Source organism: Heloderma suspectum, chromosome 5 (assembly GCF_057233095.1).
Source record: "Heloderma suspectum isolate Gila_16-S chromosome 5, 16-S_ref, whole genome shotgun sequence".
NCBI lineage: Eukaryota > Metazoa > Chordata > Lepidosauria > Squamata > Helodermatidae > Heloderma > Heloderma suspectum.
In genome coordinates, this window is record NC_139462.1 from 161,211,287 (window position 1) to 161,236,887 (window position 25,601).

General features: G+C 42.3%; 1 protein-coding gene across 12 annotated transcripts in view; it reads left to right on the forward strand.

Annotated features, from left to right (window-relative positions):
• The window catches only part of ULK4 (unc-51 like kinase 4), a 367,782-nt gene that overhangs the window by 132,602 nt on the left and 209,579 nt on the right, over positions 1 to 25,601 (forward strand). For all 12 annotated transcript variants that reach the window (XR_014792296.1, XR_014792295.1, XR_014792297.1 and 9 more), the window contains exons 24-27: positions 3,413 to 3,534; positions 4,674 to 4,730; positions 23,329 to 23,380; positions 23,475 to 23,569. Coding sequence is in view for 9 of the 12 variants with exons in the window: in XM_084858057.1 (XP_084714183.1) it covers positions 3,413 to 3,534; positions 4,674 to 4,730; positions 23,329 to 23,380; positions 23,475 to 23,569 (326 nt within the window). In the remaining 3 variants the exon portion in view is untranslated. The remainder of the gene's footprint in view (positions 1 to 3,412; positions 3,535 to 4,673; positions 4,731 to 23,328; positions 23,381 to 23,474; positions 23,570 to 25,601) is intronic.

Consider the following 25,601-nt stretch of genomic DNA (forward strand, 5'->3'; position numbering starts at 1 on the left):
ACATTATCCATAAGGAAATACCTTCTTGTAAGAAAGAAGACATAAATCCCAGAGTTCAGATTCTGCCAAAATAGGCGTGTTGCATAGCTGACCTAGTATGAAAATCAAAAGATGGGTGATGGCAAAAGTGATTCTCTTTATATACTTTAAAACAAAATTTTGGATTACATTTAGCCAATGTAGATATAGATTTTACTCCCTGCTCTCTTGCAGTCTTCCTCTCTCTGTCTTTCTTCATGTGAAAATAAAAACATATGAAGCTTCCTGATACTAAATCAGAGCACTGATTCATCTAGCATAGTCCTATCTGTTCAAAATTGAGAGCATTTCTCCAAGGTCTCGGGCAGGGGGCTTTCCTAGCCCTACTACCTGAGATCTTTTAAGTGTGTATGCACTCCCTCCCAAATTTTAAACAAATTAATATATAGGGGACAACAGTATATAGGATTAAATAGGATATAGGGGACAGAAGGGGGGGCTAGGGTGCTTCTGTTTGACAACCTGGCCGTTGGCCTACAGTGTCCCTCAGGGCCCCATCCTGTCCCCCATGCTATTTAAAATATGCATGAAACTGTTGAGAGAGGTTGTCCAGAATTTGGGGGTTCAGTGCCACCAATACACTGATGACACCTAATTCTATCTCTCCTTTTGAGATCCAGGGAAACTGTTCTAGTTTTATATCAGTGTCTGATGACAGGAATGGAGTTCTAATATCTTCTGGGGAGGCCCTTCTTTTGCTCCCACCATCATCAGAGGCACATTTGGTGAGGATTGAGAGAGGTCCTTCTTGATGGCTGCATCTAGACTAGGGATGGCAGAGAAATCCTCCGTTGACTCCAGTGAGGCTGGATTCCAAAGAATCGGGCCTCCAGAATCCATGGCAGAGTGGCTCCAATTAACCTCTGGCTCCAGAGGATTTTCACGGAGCGGCTCCCTTCTCCCTAGACCAGGCGATGGGAGAAATACAGACGTAAATAGCATATTGGATGCTACTTGCGGCTGTAAAGCCCTGACTTTGACCTAATTGCAGCTGTTTAGGGCTGTATTTAGGTCAAACATGGTGCTTTACAGACGCAAGTGGCATATAATATGCTATTTACGTCTGTATTTCTCCGAGTGATAAGCTAATGGCAGCCACCATTAGCGTATCGCCTGGTCTAGGGAGCAGTGCTCCCTAGACCAGGCAAAAGCGCTGGGGGGTGGCTGCGCTGAGGCCCCTCTTCCCCACGCCAGCCTTTGCTAGCCGGCACGTGGAAGAGGGGCCTCGGCGCAGCCTCCCCAGAGCTCTCGCCATGAGAAGGACAGCCCGAGAGTGCTGGGGGTGGGGGTTGCTGTCGCCGTCCCTCTTCCGCGCGCGGGCTGTCAAAAGGCCAGCATGGGGTAGAGGGGCCTTGGCTCAGCCACCCCCCAGCACTCTTGCCCTGTCCTTCTCAAGCAGACCTTTGGCATGTAAGCTGGTTTGCTGGGTTGGGTGTTTTTTTATTGCTATGCTTTTTAATTGTGCTTTTAGTGTATTTATTTTATGATGGCTTTAACTTAAGTTTTTACTTATAATTTTGGTTCTTATTGTTAGATTATTATTGTTAATTATAATTTTGGTTCTTGTTTCTTTGGTGGAAAGGCTGGATATAAATCAATCAAACAAATAAATAAATATAGGGAGTGGCCTTATACCAGATCAAACTATTTATCCATCTAGCTCTGTTCCTTCTACTCTGATTGGCAGTGGCTCTCCAGGGTGTCAGGCAGTAGTTTTTCCCATGATCTGCTACCTTAAATATACTTTTAAGTGGAGATACCAGGGATTGAACCTGGAACCTTCTGCATGAACAGCATGTGGTCTACAACTGAGCTATGGTTCTAATTCTTGACCAATCTAAGTGTGTACTTTGGCAAAAAATACTCTGAGAATTCAATATATAAAATATTTAATTAGTACATATGGGCACTTTTTTAATGATTTGTGGAATGCTAATGAATTGGCTTCTGCAATATTTGATTATGGAATACAGGATTGAGGAGCAGAGACTAGAGACGGGAGAATCAGTAAAGCTCAAGCTCAGTGAGATACTTGGAGTTCCACCTCAAAATTCGGTCCACCTAGTTTCTGTTCCCAGTTGTGAGCTTTTGTTGTTGTTTGAATGGGAAAAGATTTTTTTTTTAAGTGTGCACCCAAATGCATACTTTCCTCCCATTGACTAAAGTTTGAAAATGCAATTTTTTAAGGTGCATTTTTCTGCAGTACTCATTTTTTAAACCAGCATCAAAAGTCTGGGAATGTGCGAGCTTTGCTCAAAAAAGTGTTTGCGTTTGGGGGTGCAAACAGGGCAAGTTTTGGTCAAAGACGAATCAAAATGAAATTCTCATACATCCCTACCAGGGATTGGCCTTAAAACTGCATATGAGTCAGGCATCATTTCAAGCATACTGCTTTAGGTTGTGCTAGTATTTATGCTGTATACCTTGGTCTTCAGCACATCAATTTCGAAGTCAGTCTCATTTGACTGTAGCAGCTTAGACACCCAACTAAGTGTACATAGAATGTAGGTTTAGGCTGCATACAGATATGTATAACTTTTATGGTGAGTGCACTGGGAATGTGAATTTGCTATGCTTTATATGTACACACATATATACGCACATACAGCCTTCCTTTCAAGACTGACCTTGGGGAAAACCATCTCTTCCTGTTCCTATTGATGCAAGCCATGATAAACACTAATAGATCAACTTCTTTTACATTATTAAGTCACTTTATCCCCACTCCCCACCTCCACCCTTCATGGAACATTTTTTTCACTTTTTTCAGATAAGACACCAAATGAACATACAAGTGATTAAGCATTCATGCTGTGCTTCAAAAAGTTTTTTTTTTAAAGGCAGACAGTCTACCTGAAGCATCAGGGAGAGTCAAGACAGAATACTAAAGCATTATTCAATTTGTTAATTAGTATGTATGTCAAGTGGCTTGCCAAGACCAGGGAAGCTAAGTTCAAGCTGAAAAAAATAGCAAGTCCTGATGTTTTTAAACAGCCTAAGTTATGCTTTATGATAATCAGACACCTTATTTCATTGGTCTCAGCAAGTATTTGCTTCTGGACACACATTTTCTGTGTATGCAGAGACTTCTGTCTCCCCTTTAAAAGTTATGCTGCTTTTCTGTAGAGGCACATGGTGAACATGGCCCTAAGATTTAGAACTCCCATGCTAAATGCATAGTAAAACTGTTTTGTTGAGATCAGAGTAGGTTTTTAGTAAGTGAGTTAGACGTACAGCACAATCCTAAGCAAGTTTTCTTGACATCAAAGCCCCGCTGTGTAAAGTGAGCCTTAATTTCAGGTAAGTGTGCAGATGACTGCAGTGTTAATCTGATACATTCGCTTCCTAATATCATGATACCTGTGCTTTGTAGGTGACATACTTTCTGCCTTAGCCAATGTATCAGGACGTAAACATCCATCAACAATTCAAGCTAAACAGCTGAAAGGCTGCCTTCCGATGATGCCTGTGGTACTTCATCTTGTGACATCCCAGGTATTAATTATTAAACAGCTGAAATGAATAATATTGCTGGGTTGTTGGTTGTTTTGGGTTTTTTGCATTCTGTTGGTTATAATCCCTAATCACTTCCTCAAAATTCCAAATGTCCCCAAGAAACCCAAAATGTTGGGAACCCCAGCACTAAAGTAAAAAGCCTCAAATGTAATTTATATCTGTTAGTTTATCCGTTTATCATTAATCAAATATCACTTAAGTTATACCTTATGAGCTGGTTCTCACGACATGGCAGCCATAGTGGGATATCAGCTTTGTTTGTGTCAGGATGGCTTGTCATGATATCCGAACCTGGCATGCACAAGCCACACTGAGAACCCATGGCTTGTTGTTGGATTGTTCAGGGTGGCATGTTTTCAGTGTGGCTTGTCGTGACATGCGAACCCGGCATGATGGCTTGTGCATGGGTTGTCAGAAAGGATTACAGAGCTGCCGGGCAAGAGTAGTGGGAAACCTGGTTGCTCCTCGTGATCTTGCTAACAACATCCTCACTCTACTACATCTTGAAATGACACTGGTCAATTTACTCCTCCACTTCATCACCTCCCTAAACAGTGACATTGGTTTTTTTTAACCTATGGGGAGATTTGCACAAATTTAACATTATTTATTTTTTCACCTTCAGGGAGATTTGTGCATATTTAACTTTACTTATTTATTTATTTATACATGCATACATACATACATACAAACAAACAAACAAACAAACTTTCAGGGAGATCTGTACAAGTTCACAGTAACTACTGCTGTGAAAGTTAAATCTCCCTGAAAGTTAAAAATAAAAAAGCTAAATTCATGCAAATCTCCTTGAAGAGGGGAAAAATAACTTTAAATATGTGCAAATTTGTGCTCATTAGCAAAGTAGCCTAGTAGGCTGCTGAGGTTGTGCTGCAAAGGCCCATGGGATCTGTGCCGGGAGTGGTTGGGAGGACTAAGGGGGGAAAAAGCCATAGTGAGCCTTTATTCTGTCAGGAATAAAGTTGGTTAGCGAACAGCCAACCCACCCTAGCTTTTTTTCACATTGGCTTATCGTGATGTGCAGACCAGCCCTTTGAAACAGTATATTTACCATATCCTCCACGTACTTATTTTTGTTTTTCAAAATTATATGCACATAGGTGTTTCGTCCCCAAATTGTAACTGAGGAGTTTATTTGCAGCTATGGAACTTTACTGGTAAGTAACAGTTTCATGTCACCATGATAAAGGATGGGCCAGGGCACGTGACTGAGTACCTCATTCATTCTCTTTAGCTGACTGCCTGGGGATATAACTGAATGTCTATTGACTACGGTCAGTCAGATATTCATTCACATGCCTGGCTGTGGAAAGGGCAGGGCGGAGGGGGACTGATTTAGGTGCATGCTGCTGTGTCTGAATGGAAGAGGTGCCTTTCCTTCTCTGTACCTAGCAAGCAATACTTCTGCTTGAGAATGTTAAACTGTACACCTTCTGACACAGGTTTCATGGGACTGGTGTACAGCGTAAGTCACTGCAGTCATCCCAGTGCAATTAGAGCCAGGTTGGAAATGGTATTAGTATAACTATGCTCCTTGGTTTGTCTTGAGCTCTCTTCCCACGCCTGCAATCTTTCCTGTCTACACTGGGATGTCATCACAGAGCCAGCCATACAAGGGAAACTGGTGTTCAAGTAGCATGTCCCCCCTCCACATGCACACTCTACACTGTGTAGTGTATTCTTCATGCAAACGTGGAGGAATTGCCCTTCGTAAAAATACAGCTAGTTGGAAGTGCTGCCTCTCAGAGCATGTTGAGAGAGAAAATGCCATAGGTCCCCTGTACTATTCCTTCTTTCAGGAATGCATTGTATGTTTGTGAGATACCATGGTACCCAAATACCCATTCCAGCAGCAATCTGACTATTTGTTTTTGGCGAGGAGAATACTTTTCAGAACATATAGGTAGGAGGGTTGGAGTAATTCTTGCTGTGCAGGAAAGGCACATTTCTGTCTTCTCTTATCAATATTGGGTTGTATTGTTGGTTAAATTCCTCACACTATGGTACTCCGCTATGTACAGCTCCAGTTAAATCATAACAAGAAATGGGGGGGGGGGAGAAGAGAGCTTTTTAAAAATGCACTGGACATTCAGTGGGCCACAAGAAACTCCAGCCATGCCCGGCAATTCTTCCTACTCATGAAGGTCTTCCAGCTGTTTCCTATGAGACATAGGGACCCTAGTTTTTTTTGGTGGGGGGTTCTGATGGCTTCCACACTGTAACAAACACACAGAAATGCAAGAAGCAGAAATACAGAAAATGGGGTTTGTGTGCATTTCACCACGACTGCCAGAAGCTTAATTGAGGAAAATGAGGTTTGTGCACATTTCCAATCTGCATGACGGGGAAGGAGGCACTGGCTCCTGCTGCACAGCCTAGCCTAACACCATGCCTGCTGGAGCTGGAAAGGGAACTTCCCATTTCTCCAGATATATATATAGTATATAATTCCCGCTAGTGTGACAGTGGTATCATCATTATGGGCATATTTCTTGGGCTGTCCTTTTGGTTCTCTCACAGCCCAGTGGTCACCCTGGCCAGCTGAAACACAAACACACAAAATGCCACCACAGCCAAGAGACCAAGACCACACTGCCCTTTTTATTATTTATTTGTGTTTTTTTTAATTTAGGTATTTCATTTCTATTCCTCCCAATAGCCGAAGCTCTCTGGGCTGCTGTTCACAAACATTACTACCAAAAAGCACACCGTAAAACAGTTTTCCTATTGGAAAGCACTGCCCAAAGATATGTGTGCATATATTGATTTATGAATGAAGGAAATATCTTTTTCTTTCTGTATTTTCTGCTTGTGAACATATTCTCTCAAACGTTGGAGTAAAATTCTAAGTTCTAGGAGAGATTTGCCCCATAATAGCACACATCTTCTTGCTCAGTGGCTATCAACTTGCAAGTGTTAAGGAATTGTTGTTGTTGTTGTTGTTCAGTCATTCAGTCGTGTCCGACTCTTCATGACCTCATGGACCATAGCACGCCAGGCCTTCCTGTCCTGCGCTCTCTCTAGGGGTGGACGAAAGTGACTTACCTGTCCTCGAAGCTTGTTCGCGGTGGGGGGGAGGTGCTTCGCTGCTCCCCCCGCAAAGTTCAGGCCGGGGGGGGAGGCTTCCCGCCTTGCCCGGCCGAAATTCAGGCCGGGGGGGGAGGCTTCCCGCCTCGCCCGGCCGAAATTCAGACCGGGGAGGAGGCTTCCCGCCTCGCCCGGCCGCGAACTCGAAAGTTAAAAAAAAAACAAAAAACGCCCCCGTGATAGGCTACGTGACGATTAACGTAGCCTATTACGGCTAGATCTGCAAAGTCAGCCGTGATAGGCTACGTAAATCGTCACGTAGCCTATCACGGGGGTGTTTTTTTTTTCTTTTATTGCAATGGAGGCGGCGGCTGGTTGAAAGATCGGCTGCCGCCCCCGCCCAGGACGAACACCCACCGAACCGCCGGCCGGACCCGCCGCCGGGAGGGACATTCGGCAAAGGTAAGTCCCGTCCCGGGGGGGGTGCGGGGGCGGGGGGGGTGCGGAGAATTTCTCCCCGAAACTTGTTCGGGGGGCCGAACACGTTGGCGCTCGGCCCTCCGAAGTTTCAGGGAGAAATTCTCCGCCATCCCTAGCTCTCTCCCAGAGCGTGCTCAAGTTCATATTCATTGCATCGGTGATGCTATCTAGCCATCTCATCCTCTGCCGTCCCCTTCTCCTTTTGCCTTCAGTCTTTTCCAGCATCAGGGTCTTTTCCAGAGAGTTTTCTCTTCGCATTAGGTGGCCAAAATATTTGAGCTTCAGCTTCAGTATCTGTCCTTCCAATGAGCACTCAGGGTTGATTTCCTTTAGGATGGACTGATTGGACCTCCTTGCAGTCCAGGGCACTCGTAAGAGTCTTCTCCAGCACCACAGTTCAAAAGCATCAATTCTTCGGCGCTCAGCCTTCCTTATAGTCCAGCTCTCACAGCCATACATTACTACTGGGAAAACCATAGCTTTGATTAGACGGACCTTTGTTGGCAAGGTGATGTCTCTGCATCTTACTATGCTGTCTAGGTTTGCCATAGCTTTCCTCCCAAGGAGCAAGCGTCTTTTAATTTCATGGCTACAGTCACCGTCTGTGGTGATCTTGGAGCCCAAGAAAGTAAAATCTGTCACTGCTTCCATTTCTTCCCCTTCTATATGCCAGGAAGTGATGGGGCCAGATGCCATGATCTTAGTTTTTTTTAATGTTGAGTTTCAAAACAGCTTTTGCACTCTCCTCTTTCACCCTCAGCAAGAGGCTCTTTAGATCCTCTTCACTTTCTGCCATTAGGGTGGTATCGTCTGCATATCGGAGGTTGTTGATAATTCTCCCAGTAATCTTAATTCCGACCTGTGATTCATCCAACCCGGCATTTCTCATGATGTACTCTGCATATAAGTTAAATAAGCAGGGTGACAGTATGCAGCCTTGTCGTACTCCTTTCCCAATTTTGAACCACTCAGTTGTTCCATGTCTGGTTCTTACTGTTGCTTCTTGACCCTTGTACAGGTTTCTCAGGAGACAGGTAAGGTGGTCTGGTACTCCCATCACTTTAAGAATTTGCCACAGTTTGTTGTGATCCACACAATCAAAGGGTTTAGCGTAATCAATGAAGCAGAAATAGATGTTTTTCTGGAATTCTCTTGCTTTCTCCATGATCCAGTGAATGTTGGCGATTTGATCTCTCGTTCCTCTGCCTCTTTGAAACCCAGCTTGTACTTCCGGTAGTTCTCGGTTCGCATACTGCTGAAGCCTAGCTTGTAGGATTTTGAGCATCACCTTGCTGGCATGTGAAATGAGTGCAATTGTACGGTAGTTTGAACACTCTTTGGCGTTGCCCTTCTTTGGAATTGGAATGTAAACTGACCTTTTCCAGTCTTGTGGCCACTGCTGAGTGTTCCAAATGTGTTGGCATATTGAGTGCAGCTCTTTAACAGCATCCTCTTTTAGGATTTTAAATAGCTCAGCTGGAATACTGTCATCTCCGCTAGCTTTGTTGTTACTAATGCTTCCTAAGGCCCATTTGACTTCACTCTCGAGGATGTCCGGCTCCAGTTCAGTGACTGCACTCTCATGGCTATCAGGGACATTCAGATCTTTCCTGTACAGTTCTTCTGTGTATTCTTTCCACCTCTTCTTAATCTCATCTGCTTCTGTTAGGTCCCTGCCTTCTTTGTCCTTTATCATGCCCGTCTTTGCACAAAACGTTCCCTTGAGATCTCCAGTTTTCTTGAAGAGATCTCTAGTCTTTCCCATTCTGTTTTCCTCGATTTCTTTGCATTGTTCATTTAAGAAGGCCTTCTTGTCTCTCCTTGCTATTCTCTGGACTCTGCATTCATTTGGATATATCTTCCCCTTTCTCCCTTGCTTTTCGCTTCCCTTCTTTCCTCAGCTACTTGTAAAGCCTCATCAGACAGCCACTTTGCTTTCTTGTATTTCTTTTTCTTTGGGATGGATTGAGTTGCTGCCTCCTGAACAGTGTTACAGACCTCCGTCCATAGTTCCTCAGGCACTCTGTCTATCAGGTCTAATCCCTGAAATCTATTCCTCACCTCCACTGTATATTCATAAGGGATATGATTTAGGTCATACCTGAATGGTTTAGTGGTTTTCCCTACATTCTTCAATTTTAGCCGAAATTTTGCAAGAAGCAGCTCATGATCTGAGCCACAGTCAGCTCCAGGTCTTGTTTTGTCTGACTGTATGGAGCTTCTCCATCTTTGGCTGCAAAGGACATAATCAATCTGATTTCGATATTGTCCATCTGGTGATGTCCATGTGTAGAGTCACTTCTTGTGCTGTTGGAAAAGAGTGTTTGCTATGATCAGCATGTTCTCTTTGCAAAACTCTATTAGCTTTTGTCCTGCTTCATTTTCTACACCAAGGCCATGCCTGCCTGTTATCCCGGTGATTTCTTGACTTCCTACTTTATCATTCCAATCCCCTATGATGAAGAGGACATCTTTTTTTGGTGTTAGTTCTAGAAGGTGTTGTAGGTCTTCATAGAACTGATCAACCTCAGCTTCTTCGGCATCAGTGGCTGGGGCATAGAACTTCAATTACTGTGATGTTGAATGGTTTGCCTTGGATTTGTACTGAGATCATTCTATCATTTTTAAGATTGTACCCCAGTACTGCTTTTCCCACCCTTTTGTTGACTATGAGTGCTACTCCATTTCTTCTAAGGGATTCTTGCCCACAATAGTAGATATGATGGTCAACTGAATTAAATTCATCCATGCCTGTCCATTTTCGTTGGCTGATTCCCAAGATGTCGATGTTCAATCTTTCCATCTCATGTTTGACCACCTCCAGCTTACCTTGATTCATTGATCTGACATTCCAGGTTCCTAAACAATATTGTTCTTTACAGCATCGGACTTTCTTTTCACCACCAGACACATCCACAGCTGAGTGTCCTTTTGGCTTTGGCCCAGCCGCTTCACTCTTTCTGGCGCTACTTGGAAATACCCTCTGCTCTTCCCCAGTAGTATATTGGACACCTTCCGACCTGAGGGGCTCATCTTCCGGCGTCATCTCTTTTAGCCTTGTGATACGTTCCATGGGGTTTTCTTGGCAAGAATACTGGAGTGGGTTGCCATTTCCTTCTCCAGTGGACCACATTTTGTCAGAACTCTCTGCCATGACTTCTCCATCTTGAGTGGCCCTGTACAGCATAGCTTACGGCTTCACTGAGTTACGCAAGCCCCTTTGCCACAACAAGGCAGTGATCCATGAAGGGGGTTAAGGAATAGTACTTTGTAATTGTTATGCAGAAATTGAGGACAATGGCCCACTTCAATCTGAATGAAATTACCGTAATTCAGGTAGGAAGAGGCTTGCTTGCTCTCCTCTTTTGCTTTTCCCCTCCTTGATGTCTCCCCACAACACCTGGATGCTGGCTCTCTCTCTGGCTGTGGCATTTCTCAATTCATTGAATGCACAAAAACAGAAGGGACATGTCAGCTGCACTATTAATTTTTTTCGCCTAGAAAATGCGCATATATGGAGTCAAGTAAATGTGCACAATCAGAAGGATCCTGGCAACTGCACAGTTTTATTTTTTTAGGCACAGAAAATTTGCATATATCCAGATGCACACTTTGGGGGGAAATAGGCAAAAAAAGAAGGGATAGCCGCCAGAGCTGTTCGCTGAGAAGCTGCTCAGTGAGAGCCGGGGAAAGCGTGCGAACAGGATCACTGTAGCGCCCAAGACTTCAGGAGATTGCTCAACTGCAGCCAAGCAGTGGCTGGTTAGAGGGAGGGTTCGCGAACTCCAGTTCGGGAGACCGAACTGCAAGACGATCGTCGAACGCGAAGCTGGAAACAAACGTTCACGACATCCCTACATGCTGGTGGGGTGGAGTGGGGGTGGAGAGATGTAAACTGTGCTGTCAGAGATAATTGAAATGCAAAAGGTAGAGACAGTGATAATGAACTTAACAGTTGCCATACACAGAACATAATTGGGTGATAACATACATCATTTCAGTGATGAGCTGATTAGCATACGTCTACTGTGATTTAAAAAAAAAAACTGGACTTATTCAAACAACAGGAAATGGAGTTACATCTCTGGGTACCAGGCTTGCCCTATTGATCTGGGTTTTTTTTACTTTGTGAAGATGGGTGAAGGGCAGATCAACAGGGCCAGGCTGGTACCCAGGAATAATCTTCTATAAGGCAGACCCAGAAGAGAAAATGGGAAACCACTTGCTGTTACCTATAGTTCCCAGCGAATACTACTCAAATGTATAATCAGCGATCTACAGCCCATCCTGGACAATGCCACTTTCCTCTCACAAGCCTTGGGTGGTAGGCCTGTATTGCTCAGAGACAGCCACCCAATCTAAAAAGGATACTCACCAGCAAAAACAGACCTTGCAACAGATACAGAGATAGGAACCAGACCTGTGGCAGACACAGTTGCCAGCTCTTGTTCCCATATCTAAATGGACAACACTATTACAGGACCTAATAATATAATCCACAACACCATGGGTTCATGCACACGCTATCTTCCATCATGATATATGCCATCATTTGCCAACATTGCCCTACTGCATTCTACATAGTTGTTTGTGTAAGGATTAACTGCGCTGCCAGAAGTGGACTTCCTCACCTCTTTTTCACACTGTAGCCCTCTAGCCTCCTTAAAATGCTAAACAGAGAATTAGTTTGCACGATACAACCTCCTGTGATGGGTTTTCAGCCTTGTTTGTTTCAGGGTGGCTTGTCATGACATCCAGACCTGCCACAGTTTCCTGAGACTCCATGGCTTGTTATTGGGTTATTCAGGGTAGCTTGTTTTCAGAGTGGCTTGTCATGATGTGCAAACCTGGCACGATGGCTTGTCGGAAAGGGCTACAAAGCCACCTGGCAAGAGTGGTGAAAAACCTGGTCCCTCCTCACAATCTTGCTAATGATATGCCCTCTCTATTCCATCTTGAAATGACACCTTTTTTTCACCTTTGAGGTGATTTGTGGAAATATAATATTTCCCACACACACACCTTTGGGGAGATTTGCACAAATTTAACTTTTTTCCCCACCTTTGGGGACATTTGTGCAAATTTAACTTTCTTTAACTTTTGGGGAAATTTGCACAAATTCGCTAAAGCTCAGTAGTTACTGTGTGTTAGCAAATTTGTGCAAACCTCCCTGAACATTTTTTTTTAATTTAAAACGTTACAGTTGTGCCAGTCTCTCCAAAAGTGGTGGTGGGGAGTTAAATATGTGCAAATTTGAACTCATTAGCAGAGTAGGCTGCTGAGGTTATGCTGCAAAGACCCATGGGAATACGTGCTGGGAGCAGGCAGAAGGACTAAGGGGGAAACAAGCCACAGCAAGCCTCAGAGTGCCTGATTGTCTCCACTTCATAAAACGCTTGAAGTGTTAACTTCCAAATGACAGATTTATATGAAGATGCTGAGAGACAATCAGGCGTAATGTGGGTTAGCAAGTGAACAATCAATCCACCATAGCTTATTTTCAGGATGACTTAACATGATGTGCAAACTGGCCAAGAGAGTCAGGAGACTCAGCTGAATGGAGTGACCTGTGGTTTGGGGGGAAGAGGGATCCCCAAAAATCAGATGAAGGAATATTCCACCAGCAGAACCCTTCTTTTTGAGGAAGGTAGATCCTGAATCCAATCTTATATATGTTAATCAATTCACCATTGTAATGATGTCTGTGTTATCACCCAATAACATTTTCTTAATGGTAATTATCACATTTGCATTTCAGTTCCCTCTGACAACGTGGTTTACATTTCCTTCCACCCCCACCCCAGCATCTTCATATAAATCTGTCATTTGGAAGTTAACACTTCATGCATTTTACGAAGTGGAGAGTGTCCACAAAAGCTTATGCTAGAATAAATTTGTTAGTCTTTAAGGTGCCGCAATACTCATTGTAATATTTGCCTTGAAACGTTATTTTCTACTAGTGCAAATCCCATGTTGCCATGGGGGCTAATAGTCTGAGAATGATTAGATAAGAATATGTTTCCCCATTTCTCTTGCGGCTGGAACAACTTCACACTTTTAAAATCAACGTGCCAGAAATAAACCTGCAAAGTTGAAAACCAAAAAAGATCTTTTTTAAAAACATCATTTACCACTGTCAGGAGTGCCCTTGCTGCCTTCTGAAATCCTCAAGTAGCCCAGAATCAACACGCAGACAAAAGGGCTCTTTTCCAAGGCTTTATTTCCATTCAACCTAATGACACTTACAGATGCTAATTGCCTTAGCCTAAGAGGAAAACTTAAGAGGGAACAGCCTACCAGGGGATTCTAGCCTTAGGGAGTCAGTTGGTCTCCATTTGGAGGGAAAGGGCGGGAAGCCTCTGAACTTAAGGGCTAGAAGGAGAGAGTCCACCCATTTCCCGTGGGGCATCAGGGCGCAGCTGTTGTTGTTGTGCCAAACGGGCTGAGCGCTTCCTCTCAGCGCCCGCAACCTCTCGCTTGTCCCTGCACCGGCACCTTGTGTCCAGAAGCTCCAGTTATACCTCCCTCTCCCTGCCAGGGTCACTGTCACTCTCAGGAATGTGAGCAGAGAGGGACTCTCCCTCCAGCTGCACTTCTGAAGAGCAAGCAGGTTCCTCTCCCACGATTTCTATCTCTTCCTCAGAATTAGAACTCCTTTGGGGCTCTGTGGGCTCCGATCCAACCCTGACAACCATTTCTTGAAGTTTGATGTCGAAAACATGTGATGTAAGATTTTTCTCTCCTATCTCTGGTGCCCTTTCAGCTCTTTTCCTTACCTTCCTCCTACTCTGTCACCAACTGACTTTTCTTCAGCCCTTTCCCAGCATTTTGTGCCTGTTTCATTGGCCCAGCACTCTTAAGACCTCACAGGAGTAAGCATTATTGCGCACGGATACACACAGTATTTCACATGTTACATTATATGCACAGTGTGGGGCATATGCATTAACCTCTCCTTTGCCTCATGCCTCTCCCCTTCTCCTTTCCCAAGCTGCCCAAAGTTCAAGCTTTGAACTTTTTCGAAGTTTCAAAATGTTCTGCATGTCTACACTGCTCGAGCTTCAGTTTAAAAAACAAATGAGCAAAACCGGTCTGGTAGATCTCTAGTAATATGACACTATTATATTCTTATATAAGGTACCAAGAATACAGTTTACAAGTGTTATATTCTCCTTTTCTGTTTGCCAGAACATTTACATTACATATAGTTGATGAAATGCTGAGGTGTAAACTAGAAGCCAACACATTTGTCACATTCAGCATCTGCACTCTAGCTTTGATATTAACAATAAGAACCATATAGAAATTTCATATATGCCACAGAGTACTGCAGTTAAAATGAAGTAGTACTTCTATATTGTATTGTTCATTTCTGCCACGTCTGTGACAGCTGCTGTCGATGACAGGCATATATTTTAAGAGAATAACTTTGGCTTTGAAGCAGAATATGGTGAATATGCATGTTTCAGTAGTGGGTGCTTAAGGAATGATTCTTTTATATAGTAGACCACAGTATTTCCTAATGGCAGCAGGATGGACTTCATGTTCACTTCTTTGTACTATTTTAATTCCAGGAAAATATAAATGCTTTCACTAGCCATTGTATGATTACACAGACACTATAATATCTGTAAAGGAAATTGAATTACAGTTTCTGTAATTTTAGAATTACAGTTAAAATAAATTGTAAGCTCACCTAAAAAAACAAAAAATGCAAAGCTTTCTCCTATCCTAAATATTTTATTATTTCTGTTTTTATTTAAGAGTTTGGATTAATGTTTTGAGATATGAGATTGCTGTCAAAAAAAATTTCACAGAATAGATGGGAGTAAGGGAAGACAGTATCTACATCTCATTTCTGTCGTGCTCGTTCTGCACTAAAACAGATATTATGAACAAAAAGCAGGTGGCGTGCAATTTAAATGAATTACCAAACCTATTTATTTAGAATATTTTATATACTGCTTTTCAACAGAATGTTCTCAAAGTGGTTTACATAGTAAAAGGTAGCACACAAACATTTTTCAATAAAGTTGTTTACAGGCTCAGCAGGAGTGCAGCTTGATTGCTTCTATAGGGGGAAGAGCCGCCCTGATACCCCAGACGTGGTCTGCCTAGAGAGCTGTACGATCCAGTCCATTGAAGCTCTTTAAGAGCCCAACTACAGTCTTTCTATCTCACCTTTTCCTTTGTTTCTCCTTCCCTCCTTATATGTCCTGGAAGGGAATTGTGGGTGCACATTAGGATAGCCTTCCCCAACCTGGTGCCGTCCAAATGGCTGGGGATGCTGGGAGATGTAGTCCAACATATCTGGAGAGCACCAGTTTGGGGAAAGCTGCACTATTGGAATTTTTTTAAGGACTGTTGGGGGAACAATGTAGACTCCATCCACCCACCTGTAGCCAGTAAGACAGTAACGTGGGCTTCCATCCACACATTTACTAAACATTACAAGATAGGTGTACCTCTTTTTTGTATGTATTCTTCAGGAGGAAGGTCTTACAGAAGGTCTAGCACTGAAAGCGTGTCCTCAGGTTTACTGTTCTGTTACATCCCAAATACCTTCCAGGAGCCTCAGGAGAAAATGGAAATTTTCTTGCCATGAATTTTTGTTCTCTGAGTCCTCCCAGAAGGCATTCCACCCACCTCTCCTTTCAGGATCAGCACAAAGATTTCCAATGAGCTGGCTGGTTGGTCCTTTCAGTGGTTTCTGCCAGTGCTATATGTGTGTGGAGATAAGTAGGGATTCCTGGGATATTCCCTTTTCCCTGCCTCTTCTTTTACTTCACCTATGGCTGACACGTTAGTTCAGTGAATTAATATTAACTGCTTTACACCAGTTGGCATAAGTAGTTAAGGTATGAGGAGGCTTTTGCTTTTCCAGGTGGCTTTTGCTTTTCCAAGTTGGTCTGGGAGGCCATATTCCTCCCTCTGGAGAAGCAATGAAGTTGTGGCCCTTCCTACAAGCTCCAGAGAGAGAGGCACCATCCTTAAGATGATGAATGCTCAGGGAACAGAAGGTAAAAGAATTGCCATACCTTCCCTGCTGACCTCCCTAAGACAGAATTTGGGAACAGATCTAATAATGTGCAGCCCAGAAGGGCAGGACTGGTCCTGTTACATTGGTCCTATTCCTCAGTTTTTCCCTCAGACAGATGACTTGAAGTTACTTGGAATCCCTGCAAGAGGAGGCTTGATGGAGTTGTAGTCCTCACTTACTGATATCAGTGGTAATTCTGGCTCTCTTAGCATTAGCAAAGCACAAGTCCTTTGCAGAAGCACCTGCCACCCAGATCAGATCCAAACCAGGAGGGAAGGACTGTTTCTACCACACAGTTTTTCCATCAGACATCATAGGGACACTTTTATCTAATAACTGGGAAGGACCGTTTCTGTATCTGCGTCTCTGAATGGCAATTTAAATAAGATAGCACTATAGCTTTACATCAGACCTGTAGATTTTGTCTGGTTGTAATTTGGGTGGGGGTGGTATCCAAATATAGATTTTTAGTTTTTTAAAATCTGAAATGGTTGAAAAGAAAAGGTTATAAGCTCATAATATGTAGGCCTTGGCACTAAGATCATTGATGATTTTGGTCTGTAGTGTGAAAGGGTCCTTTTATGGTGCCAAAATTCCAGTCCACGTTATCTTTCAAGACTCATCATTTAGCAGAGACTTGCTTCACATCCTACTTAAGGGTTCCTCCCCCATCCCCCACCTTCAACTTGAGGAATAGAGGTTAAAAACAGAGAGCTAAAGTGAACCATGAAAGAGTTAAATAAATGCTTCATTTTCTTCCACTGAAAGTAAGTGGGGCTTTAAATAGTTTAACAGTTTAAGGCTTGATCATGCCCTAAAATTGTGATTATCTTGAGCAATGCACTGAATTGTAAGCTTGAAGCTAACAAGCTGAGGCTTGTAGTTTCCTACCTGTTAGTTTGGGAGAAAGTACTGGAGATCACTTGAAGAGATTAACATGCTTTTATTTCCTTCTAATCTTTCATCTTATAATCAGTTGTTTACCTGGTTGCCTGTGATGTGTAAAAGCATCTCTGTATGACATTAGTGGAACCTGCCACTACTCTGGGGTGGGAATCATGTGGAAACTGTCAGAGCCCTGCATATAATCTTCATAGTTAAGTCCAGTATGACACATTGCTTCATCAAAGAGGCTTTACACAGCTTTGTCATTCTTCTTTCTAGCACCAAATTCTGGAAGAACGAGACATGACATGAGACGCTCTGTTATAAGTGCTGCACACATGGTACAGGTGCTTCTTCCTTTTAGCATAGTAGCCTGTGGTTTTAGTTCTAAAAGGGAAAATGAGAAAGCCTCATGCATTGATTCCATAGTGCAGCCACTTGTAAAATAGCCATTGCTACTGAAGTCCTCCAGATAGTTTACTTTGTACTTCGGCTTCACAGCAACACTCTCTTCCAGTGAAAAGCCATAAATTCTTAGCTACACAAACACATCAAACTGCTCTTGGGCTTACTCTACAGTTGGGCCTACAGCAGCGCTTCTTACAGCCATCTGGGGCAATCTATGCTTATCCTTCACTATTTCAGTGGAGCTAGGATTTATGGGTCTGCATTTGGCTCTTTCTGTCCATATTCTATTACATGCTTTCTATCTGTTATCTGTGCTCTAAACCCCAAGACTCTTCCTTCACACCAGCCTTGGTACATTCCTTCTCAAAGCTGGAGCAGTCAGCCCCTGCATAACACTGCTGACAAGCACCTAGTGGTAAAGCCACATTTAGGTAAGACCTGGAAAGGTCTATGCTTTTATCCATACCAGCTCTGAAGTTATAACGGATATTATTTGGCTGTAAGAGCAGCTATATAGTTAAGTTTTGTGCTTTTTCTGCACATATTATGAATTCTGAGAAATGTATTCGTCATACAATAAAAGCAGTCTGCTCTGCCAGTATGAAGCCTGGAGACTGTCCAGTGAGAGATAAATCTGACTAAATGTCAGAAAATTCTGATGAAGAATGGTTGAGTTATACAGTGGTGAGAAAAAGTTTGTGAATCCCTTAGAATAGTCACATATTTCCAACCTAAAATGTTATTAGATCTTAATCTAACCCCATGAACCTAGATAAAGAATAATAGATAACCTGAGTAAATAAATGATACACAGACATGATGCTTTCTTAACATTTATCCACAACTGATTCAGCATTCAATATCCATGTGTGGAAAAGTATGTGAATCTTTAGATTCAGTGCCTGGTGGCACCCCCTTGAGCAGCAGTGACTTCACCTAAGTGTTTCCTGTAACTGTTGGTCCGTCTCTCACATCAGTTTTGAGGAATTTTGGCCCATTCCTCCTTACAGAACTGCTTCAACTCAGTGACACTTGAGGGCTTCCTGGCATGAACAGCTCACTCCAGGTCCTGCCACAACACTTCAATGGTGTTTAGGTCCAGATTTTGACTTTTGTTGTTCAGTCGTTCAGTCATGTCCGACTCTTCGTGACCCCATGGACCATAGCACGCCAGGCCTTCCTGTCCTGCGCTCTCTCCCGGAGGTTGCTCAAGTCCATATTCATTGCATCAGTGATGCTATCTAGCCATCTCATCCTCTGCCGTCCCCTTCTCCTTTTGCCTTCAGGCTTTCCCAGCATCAGGGTCTTTTCCAGAGAGTTTTCTCTTCGCATTAGGTGGCCAAAATATTTGAGCTTCAGCTTCAGTATCTGTCCTTCCAATGAGCACTCAGGGTTGATTTCCTTTAGGATGGACTGATTGGACCTCCTTGCAGTCCAGGGGACTCGTAAGAGTCTTCTCCAGCACCACAGTTCGAAAGCATCAATTCTTCGGCGCTCAGCCTTCCTTATAGTCCAGCTCTCACAGCCATATGTTACTACTAGGAAAACCATAGCTTTGATTATGCGGACCTTTGTCGGCAAGGTGATGTCTCTGCTTCTCACTCTGCTGTCTAGGTTTGCCATAGCTTTCCTCCCAAGGAGCAAGCGTCTTTTAATTTCATGGCTACAGTCACTGTCTGCGGTGATCTTGGAGCCCAAGAAAATAAAATCTGTCACTGCTTCCATTTCTTCCCCTTCTATATGCCAGGAAGTGATGGGGCCAGATGCCATGATCTTAGTTTTTTTAATGTTGAGTTTCAAACCAGCTTTTGCACTCTTCTCTTTCACCCTCAACAAGAGGCTCTTTAGATCCTCTTCACTTTCTGCCATTAGGGTAGTATCATCTGCATATCTGAGGTTGTTGATAATTCTCCCGGCAATCTTAATTCCGACCTGTGATTCATCCAACCCGGCGTTTCTCATGATGTACTCTGCATATAAGTTAAATAAGCAGGGTGACAATATGCAGCCTTGTCGTACTCCTTTCCCAATTTTAAACCAATCGGTTGTTCCATGTCCGGTTCTTACTGTTGCTTCTTGACCCTCATACAGGTTTCTCAGGAGACAGGTAAGGTGGTCTGGTACCCCCATCTCTTTCAGAATTTGCCACAGTTTGTTGTGATCCACACAATCAAAGGCTTTAGTCAATGAAGCAGAAATAGACATTTTCCTGGAATTCTCTTGCTTTCTCCATGATGCAACGAAGGTTGGCAATTTGATCTCTCGTTCCTCTGCCTCTTCGAAACCCAGCTTGTACTTCCGGTAGTTCTCGGTTCACATACTGCTGAAGCCTAGCTTGTAGGATTTTGAGCATCACCTTGCTGGCATGTGAAATGAGTGCAATTGTACGGTAGTTTGAACACTCTTTGGCGTTGCCCTTCTTTGGAATTGGAATGTAAACTGACCTTTTCCAGTCTTGTGGCCGCTGTTGAGTGTTCCAAATGTGTTGGCATATTGAGTGCAGCTCTTTAACAGTATCCTCTGTTAGGATTTTAAATAGCTCAGCTGGAATACTGTCATCTCCGCTAGCTTTGTTGTTACTAATGCTTCCTAAGGCCCACTTGACTTCACTTCCGAGGATGTCCGGCTCAAGTTCAGTGACCGCACTCTCATGGCTATCAGGGACATTCAGATCTTTCCTGTATAGTTCTTCTGTGTATTCTTTCCACCTCTTCTTAATCTCCTCTGCTTCTGTTAGGTCCCTGCCTTCTTTGTCCTTTTTCATGCCCATCTTTGCACAAAACGTTCCCTTGAGATCTCCGATTTTCTTGAAAAGATCTCTAGTCTTTCCCATTCTGTTGTTTTCCTCGATTTCTTTGCATTGTTCATTTAAGAAGGCCTTCTTGTCTCTCCTTGCTATTCTCTGGAACTCTGCATTCAGTTGGATACATCTTCCCCTTTCTCCCTTGCTTTTCGCTTCTGTTCTTTCCTCAGCTACTTGTAAAGCCTCATCAGACAGCCATTTTGCTTTCTTGCATTTCTTTTTCTAAAATGGAATTTCTTCTTCCGCAGCAATTCTTTTGTAGATCTACTTGTAAGTTTAGGATCATTGTTTTGTTGCATGATGCATGCTCGGTTGAGCTTCAGCTCATGGACAGATGGCCTAACATTCTTCTCTAGAATCTTCTGATACACTGCAGAATTCATGGTTGTGTCAATGATGGCAAGCCGCCCAGGTCCTGGGGCAGCAAAGCAGGCCCAAACCATCACATTCCCATGCTTGATGGTTGGGATGAGGTTCTTCTGTTTGAACTCAGTGTCTGTTTTTCGCCAAATGTAATGTTTCTTATTGAGGCCCAAAACCTTTGACTCAGCTGTTCAGAGAACATTGTGGCAGAAGTCTTGGAGACCATCTATGTGATCTTCAGCAAACTTCAGATGGGTAGCAGTGTTCTTTTTAGAAAGCAGTGGTTTCCTCCTGGCTATCCTCCCATGTTTAGTCTTTTTCTGATCGTTGAGTCATTAATATTAGCCAAGATGACAGTGGCCTGCAGATCCTTGGATATTACTCTGGAGTTCTTTTTGACTTTCTGGATGATGTACCAGTTTGTTCTTGGAGAGATTTTGGTAGGACAACTGCTCCTGGTTAGAGTGACTGTGATCGTGAACCTTCTCCATTTGTAGACTGTCTGTCTGACAGTGGATTGGTGGAGCTCCAAATCCTTAGAAATGGTTTTGTAACCCTTTCTAGACTGATGAGCAGCAATAACTGCTCTTCTGAGATCCTCAGAGATATCTTTTGATTGTGGCATGACGTGTTTCCACAGAACCTTATGGTGAAGACCAAACTCACGGAGTTTCTGATCCTTTTATAGGGTGGGGCCTCCCAAACTCCCCCCAAAGTTCTACCTAATTATTTAAATACCTGATTCTATCATTCCCTTTAATTGAGCTGATGTAACCAGTGATTCACTTACTTTTGCACATACCCTGACTCTTAAGTACTCATTGTTTGCCTAATTTATACATCGTTTTATTTCACAAGACACAGAGTTGGTTAATATAAGCCCTATTGGATATTTAGAAAAGGACTAGTTTTGATTCACAAAGGCTATCACGGTAAAACTATGGAATTTCCCTGATTATCATTAGGGTTCACAAACTTTTTCGTGCCACTGTAGTAGTTTTAAAATCATCAGTTTTAAAATGATTCTTTGAACTACAGCTTTCATGCTATTTGCAATTATTTTTGTTCCCACTTGTAACAAATATTATATTTATCCTATTGGTAATTTATATTTATTTCAAAAATGGGAATATATTGCAAGGACATGCCTTTTGCTGGGTTGATTAAAATCTGTTGTATATTCATAAAATTATGAGGTTTCAAAGTTCCTATTTTAATCAGTAAATTAACCAAGCGTGAGTATTACAACACACATTTAGCTGACAGATTGAAACTTCCATATTAGAGCCTGCTTCCCCTGCTATTGGAGTGAGCAGACTACAATGGTGAAATGCAATTGGATGAATTCAATGGATGGGGGAACAGGAGCTGCTGTGTGTGTTTGTTTATGAAGCACAACAGAATATATGTGTGCGTGTTTTCATGTTGCATGCTGTTCTGTGTATTTGTTTGAGAAATGGGATTGTGTATGATGCGCTATTCAATGAATATGAAATAAATGAAATGTCTGCAAGTGCAGTGAGCTTATGTGTGTGCAGTGAGGTTCTGTGCATTTTTGCATGGGCTCATGAAATCCCTCCTCTATTCAGTGCCATCAGTGGCCTGCCACTTAATAGGGGTAGGAAAGTGAGCCCCTTCCATTAACCTGCTTTGACCCATTTGTATTTTATATTTCTTTTGAAAGCCACTTTGAGTTTTTCTGTTGAAAAAGAAAGGTAGAATTTAAATATAATAAATGATCAGGTTACTCCTTATTTATTTTCAACAGGCCAGGATTAAAAAAAAAAAATCTGATATTTTTTCTATGCAAGTCAAAATGCTGAAAAGGTAACCCATCTGTACGATCTGATAAAATATAAGACTGCTGAGGGTGACTGCTTATCTGGCATATAAGCATCAATGACATATCTTTTGCATCCCTATAAAATGTCTTCTGTACATAAAATTGAATACGAAAAATGGAAATAAATTAAGTGGCACAAAGAGCAGTGGGAATAATACTGAAGTATTTACTTATCCCAGAGCATTAATATTTCATTTTTGCCGCTCCTCAGAAGGATGATTTATTAGGCTATCCTTAAAATGTAGGAGGGTATAATTTCTGTACTTACTTAACATTTAGGTGCATCCATAGGCTGTGCATTATGTGAGGATACCAAAAATATGGTGCAAACAGCAAAGTTGTGTTTTCTAGAAGAGCTATATCTTAATTCTAACATAGCTCTATCCTGAAGTTCAAAATCCCTTTAGAAAATCCTATCTAATGACCTACTTTTGTCTATCTAATGTTTATGTAATGGCATTACTTGTTAATAACTTTAGATTTTTAAACTGGAAATTATCATTCTTAGTTATGCTAATGTTGTCCAGCACAGAATAGTTTTGATTGTGCCAAAACTTGGCTGAAGTTCAGATTACGTTATGAAGTAGTTGAATTTAAAACACTGAGGCTGCAATCCTCTGCACCCTTACTTGACAGTAAGTCCCATTAAGCGCAATGGGGCTTACTTCTGAGTAGACATAGCAAGTTAGGATTGTACAGTCAATGTGGTAATGTTTTAAAGAGGCTAAAATTATGTTCCTTGTGTGGAGGTTTTCTGCTGCCATCATGTTATAAAATCTTTAACCTTAAAATACTGTCACTGCAATGTAGATATTATTCTATATCATATTTATTTAACAAAGAAGCAGATCTTTAGAATAAAGGAGAATGTGCTAACATTTTTTGGTTTGTGCGTTTCTTCCCCAGAATTTTGTCAAATTAATAGATTGCGGAGACACTAACTTAGATGGAGCAATAGGTAAGTGAATTCAGGAAATTTGTCATGGTCTTTATATAAAATCATTATTCGTCTGAAAAATGCAAAAGACATATGCGATGTTTTTCCCCTACAGGCCAAACAGCTTCAGAAGAACTGGTCAAGACTACTTTATCAACATTTGAAGCAATAATACAACATCCAGTCTTGTTGATGCATTACCGCTCAACAGTAAGTTCTGGCAGAACATGAAACAGCTGCATGCTTACTGGCTGTACTCTCACTAATAAATGGAATATTGCCAGATCTTGAGCAGTTATTAGGGTCATGGCTTTACAAATTAACTGTCAGTAATAAAAAGGAAAGTGGTTTAACTTTTTTTTTTTCTAAATGGGCTTTTTTGTAACTTTACACACTTAGATTTTTAAAATGCCAACACGTAACTTTAAACATTTGGTTCAAAGTTTGGTTGCCAATAGAATAGAAGCACTTATTTTCTTTGTAACTTCTTATGCTTTTAGCTTCAGGTTCTGGAGATACAGACACTATAGTTACTAGATTGTATAAACTTTACACAGTGGGCCGGTTCACACAACATAACAGCCCACTGTGAGTTATTTAACAACACTTGCATAACCCGTGGTCTGTTCTAGTGTTATGTGAGTGTTGTTTAACCCTCACATAACCCATGTTCACACAGTGAGGCTGTGGTGCATGCAGAGCGCATGTAGACACCATTTTTCATATCCATCACTTTTCATATGATTCTTTTTATATGAAATCCTTTTCGGATATCATGGAAACAGGTATAACACCACACAAGATGAAGCAAGCAAAAATCATCGCAATACTCAAACCGGGAAAAACAAATGACCAACCAAAGAACTATTGACCAATTGCACTGCTAAGCACTGTCAATAAGCTTCTCGAAAGGCTTCTGCATAATAGAATCAGCCAGAAGATACTCCAGATAATTCCAGTGGAACAAGCTGGATTTCGCCCTGCACAAAGCTGTGCTGACCAAGTGCTTTCACTAACAACCTATATAGAAGCAGTATGTCGGGTGAAGCAAAAAACATCAGTTGCTTTTATAGATTTAAGTGCAGCATATGATACAGTGTGGAGACATGGACTACTTTATAAATTAACACAAGTAACCTCATGCCGAAAAACTACCCAACTTATTGATAATATGCTTGCTGGAAGAACTTTCTCTGTGACTATAAGAGAGGATACTAGCGTCCCTAAAATTTTAAACAACAGACTACCACAAGGCTTGGTTCTTGCACCTCCCCTTTTCAATCTATACATAGCTGACATAGCACACACAAAGTCAAGGAAGTTTGGCTACACGGATGATTGGGCTATAGCCACACAACATAAATCCTTTAAGACAACTGAAGATGTCCTCACTTCTGATCTAGACATACTGGATAAATATTTCTGTAAGTGGAGGTTACAGCCCAATCCAACAAAGACGGAAGTAACATGCTTCCACCTTTGTAATAGATCAGCAGGCAGAGAGCTCAACGTTCAATTTCAGGGAAACCGGCTCAATCACAACATGCATCCCAAATGTCTTGGGGTCACTAGGACACTTTCCTATAAAGAACACTTGATGAAGACTGCTGCCAAACTGAGAAGTAAAAATAACATTCTACACAAACTATGCGGCACTAGCTGGGGCTCAACAGCAGATACGCTGAGAACGACCACACTCAGTCTGGTTTACTCAGCAGCAGAGTACTGTGCCCCAGTGTGGCTTAATAGTCTGCATATGAGAAAGATCGATACACAACTGCATGAGTCAATGCGTATTACTGGGACGATACGATCTACTCCCACATACTGGCTGCCTGTTTTGAGCCATATACCACCTCCGGATGCAAGACGAAAGAGCGCCCTTCTTCAAGAATACCAGAAGATTATTGACAATCTCCAGCTACCAATATTAAATGACATAATCTACTTGGAGCGAAAGAGGTTAAGATCGAGACATCCAGCCATTACTGCCGCTAAAGCTCTTCTAGAAGATGATTTCAATATCCACATCACGTGGAAACAACATTGGCTAGGAAACTGCCCTCCACAATGCCGAAGCTTGCCCTGCATCTTGGAAAAACCACCTGGATTTGACCAGCTCCTTGCAATATGGACAACCTTGAACAGAATTCGCACGGGTCATGGTAGATGTGCAGATGCCCTTTATAAATGGGGCAAAACAACATCATCAAATTGTGATTGTGGGGCTGAAAAACAAACT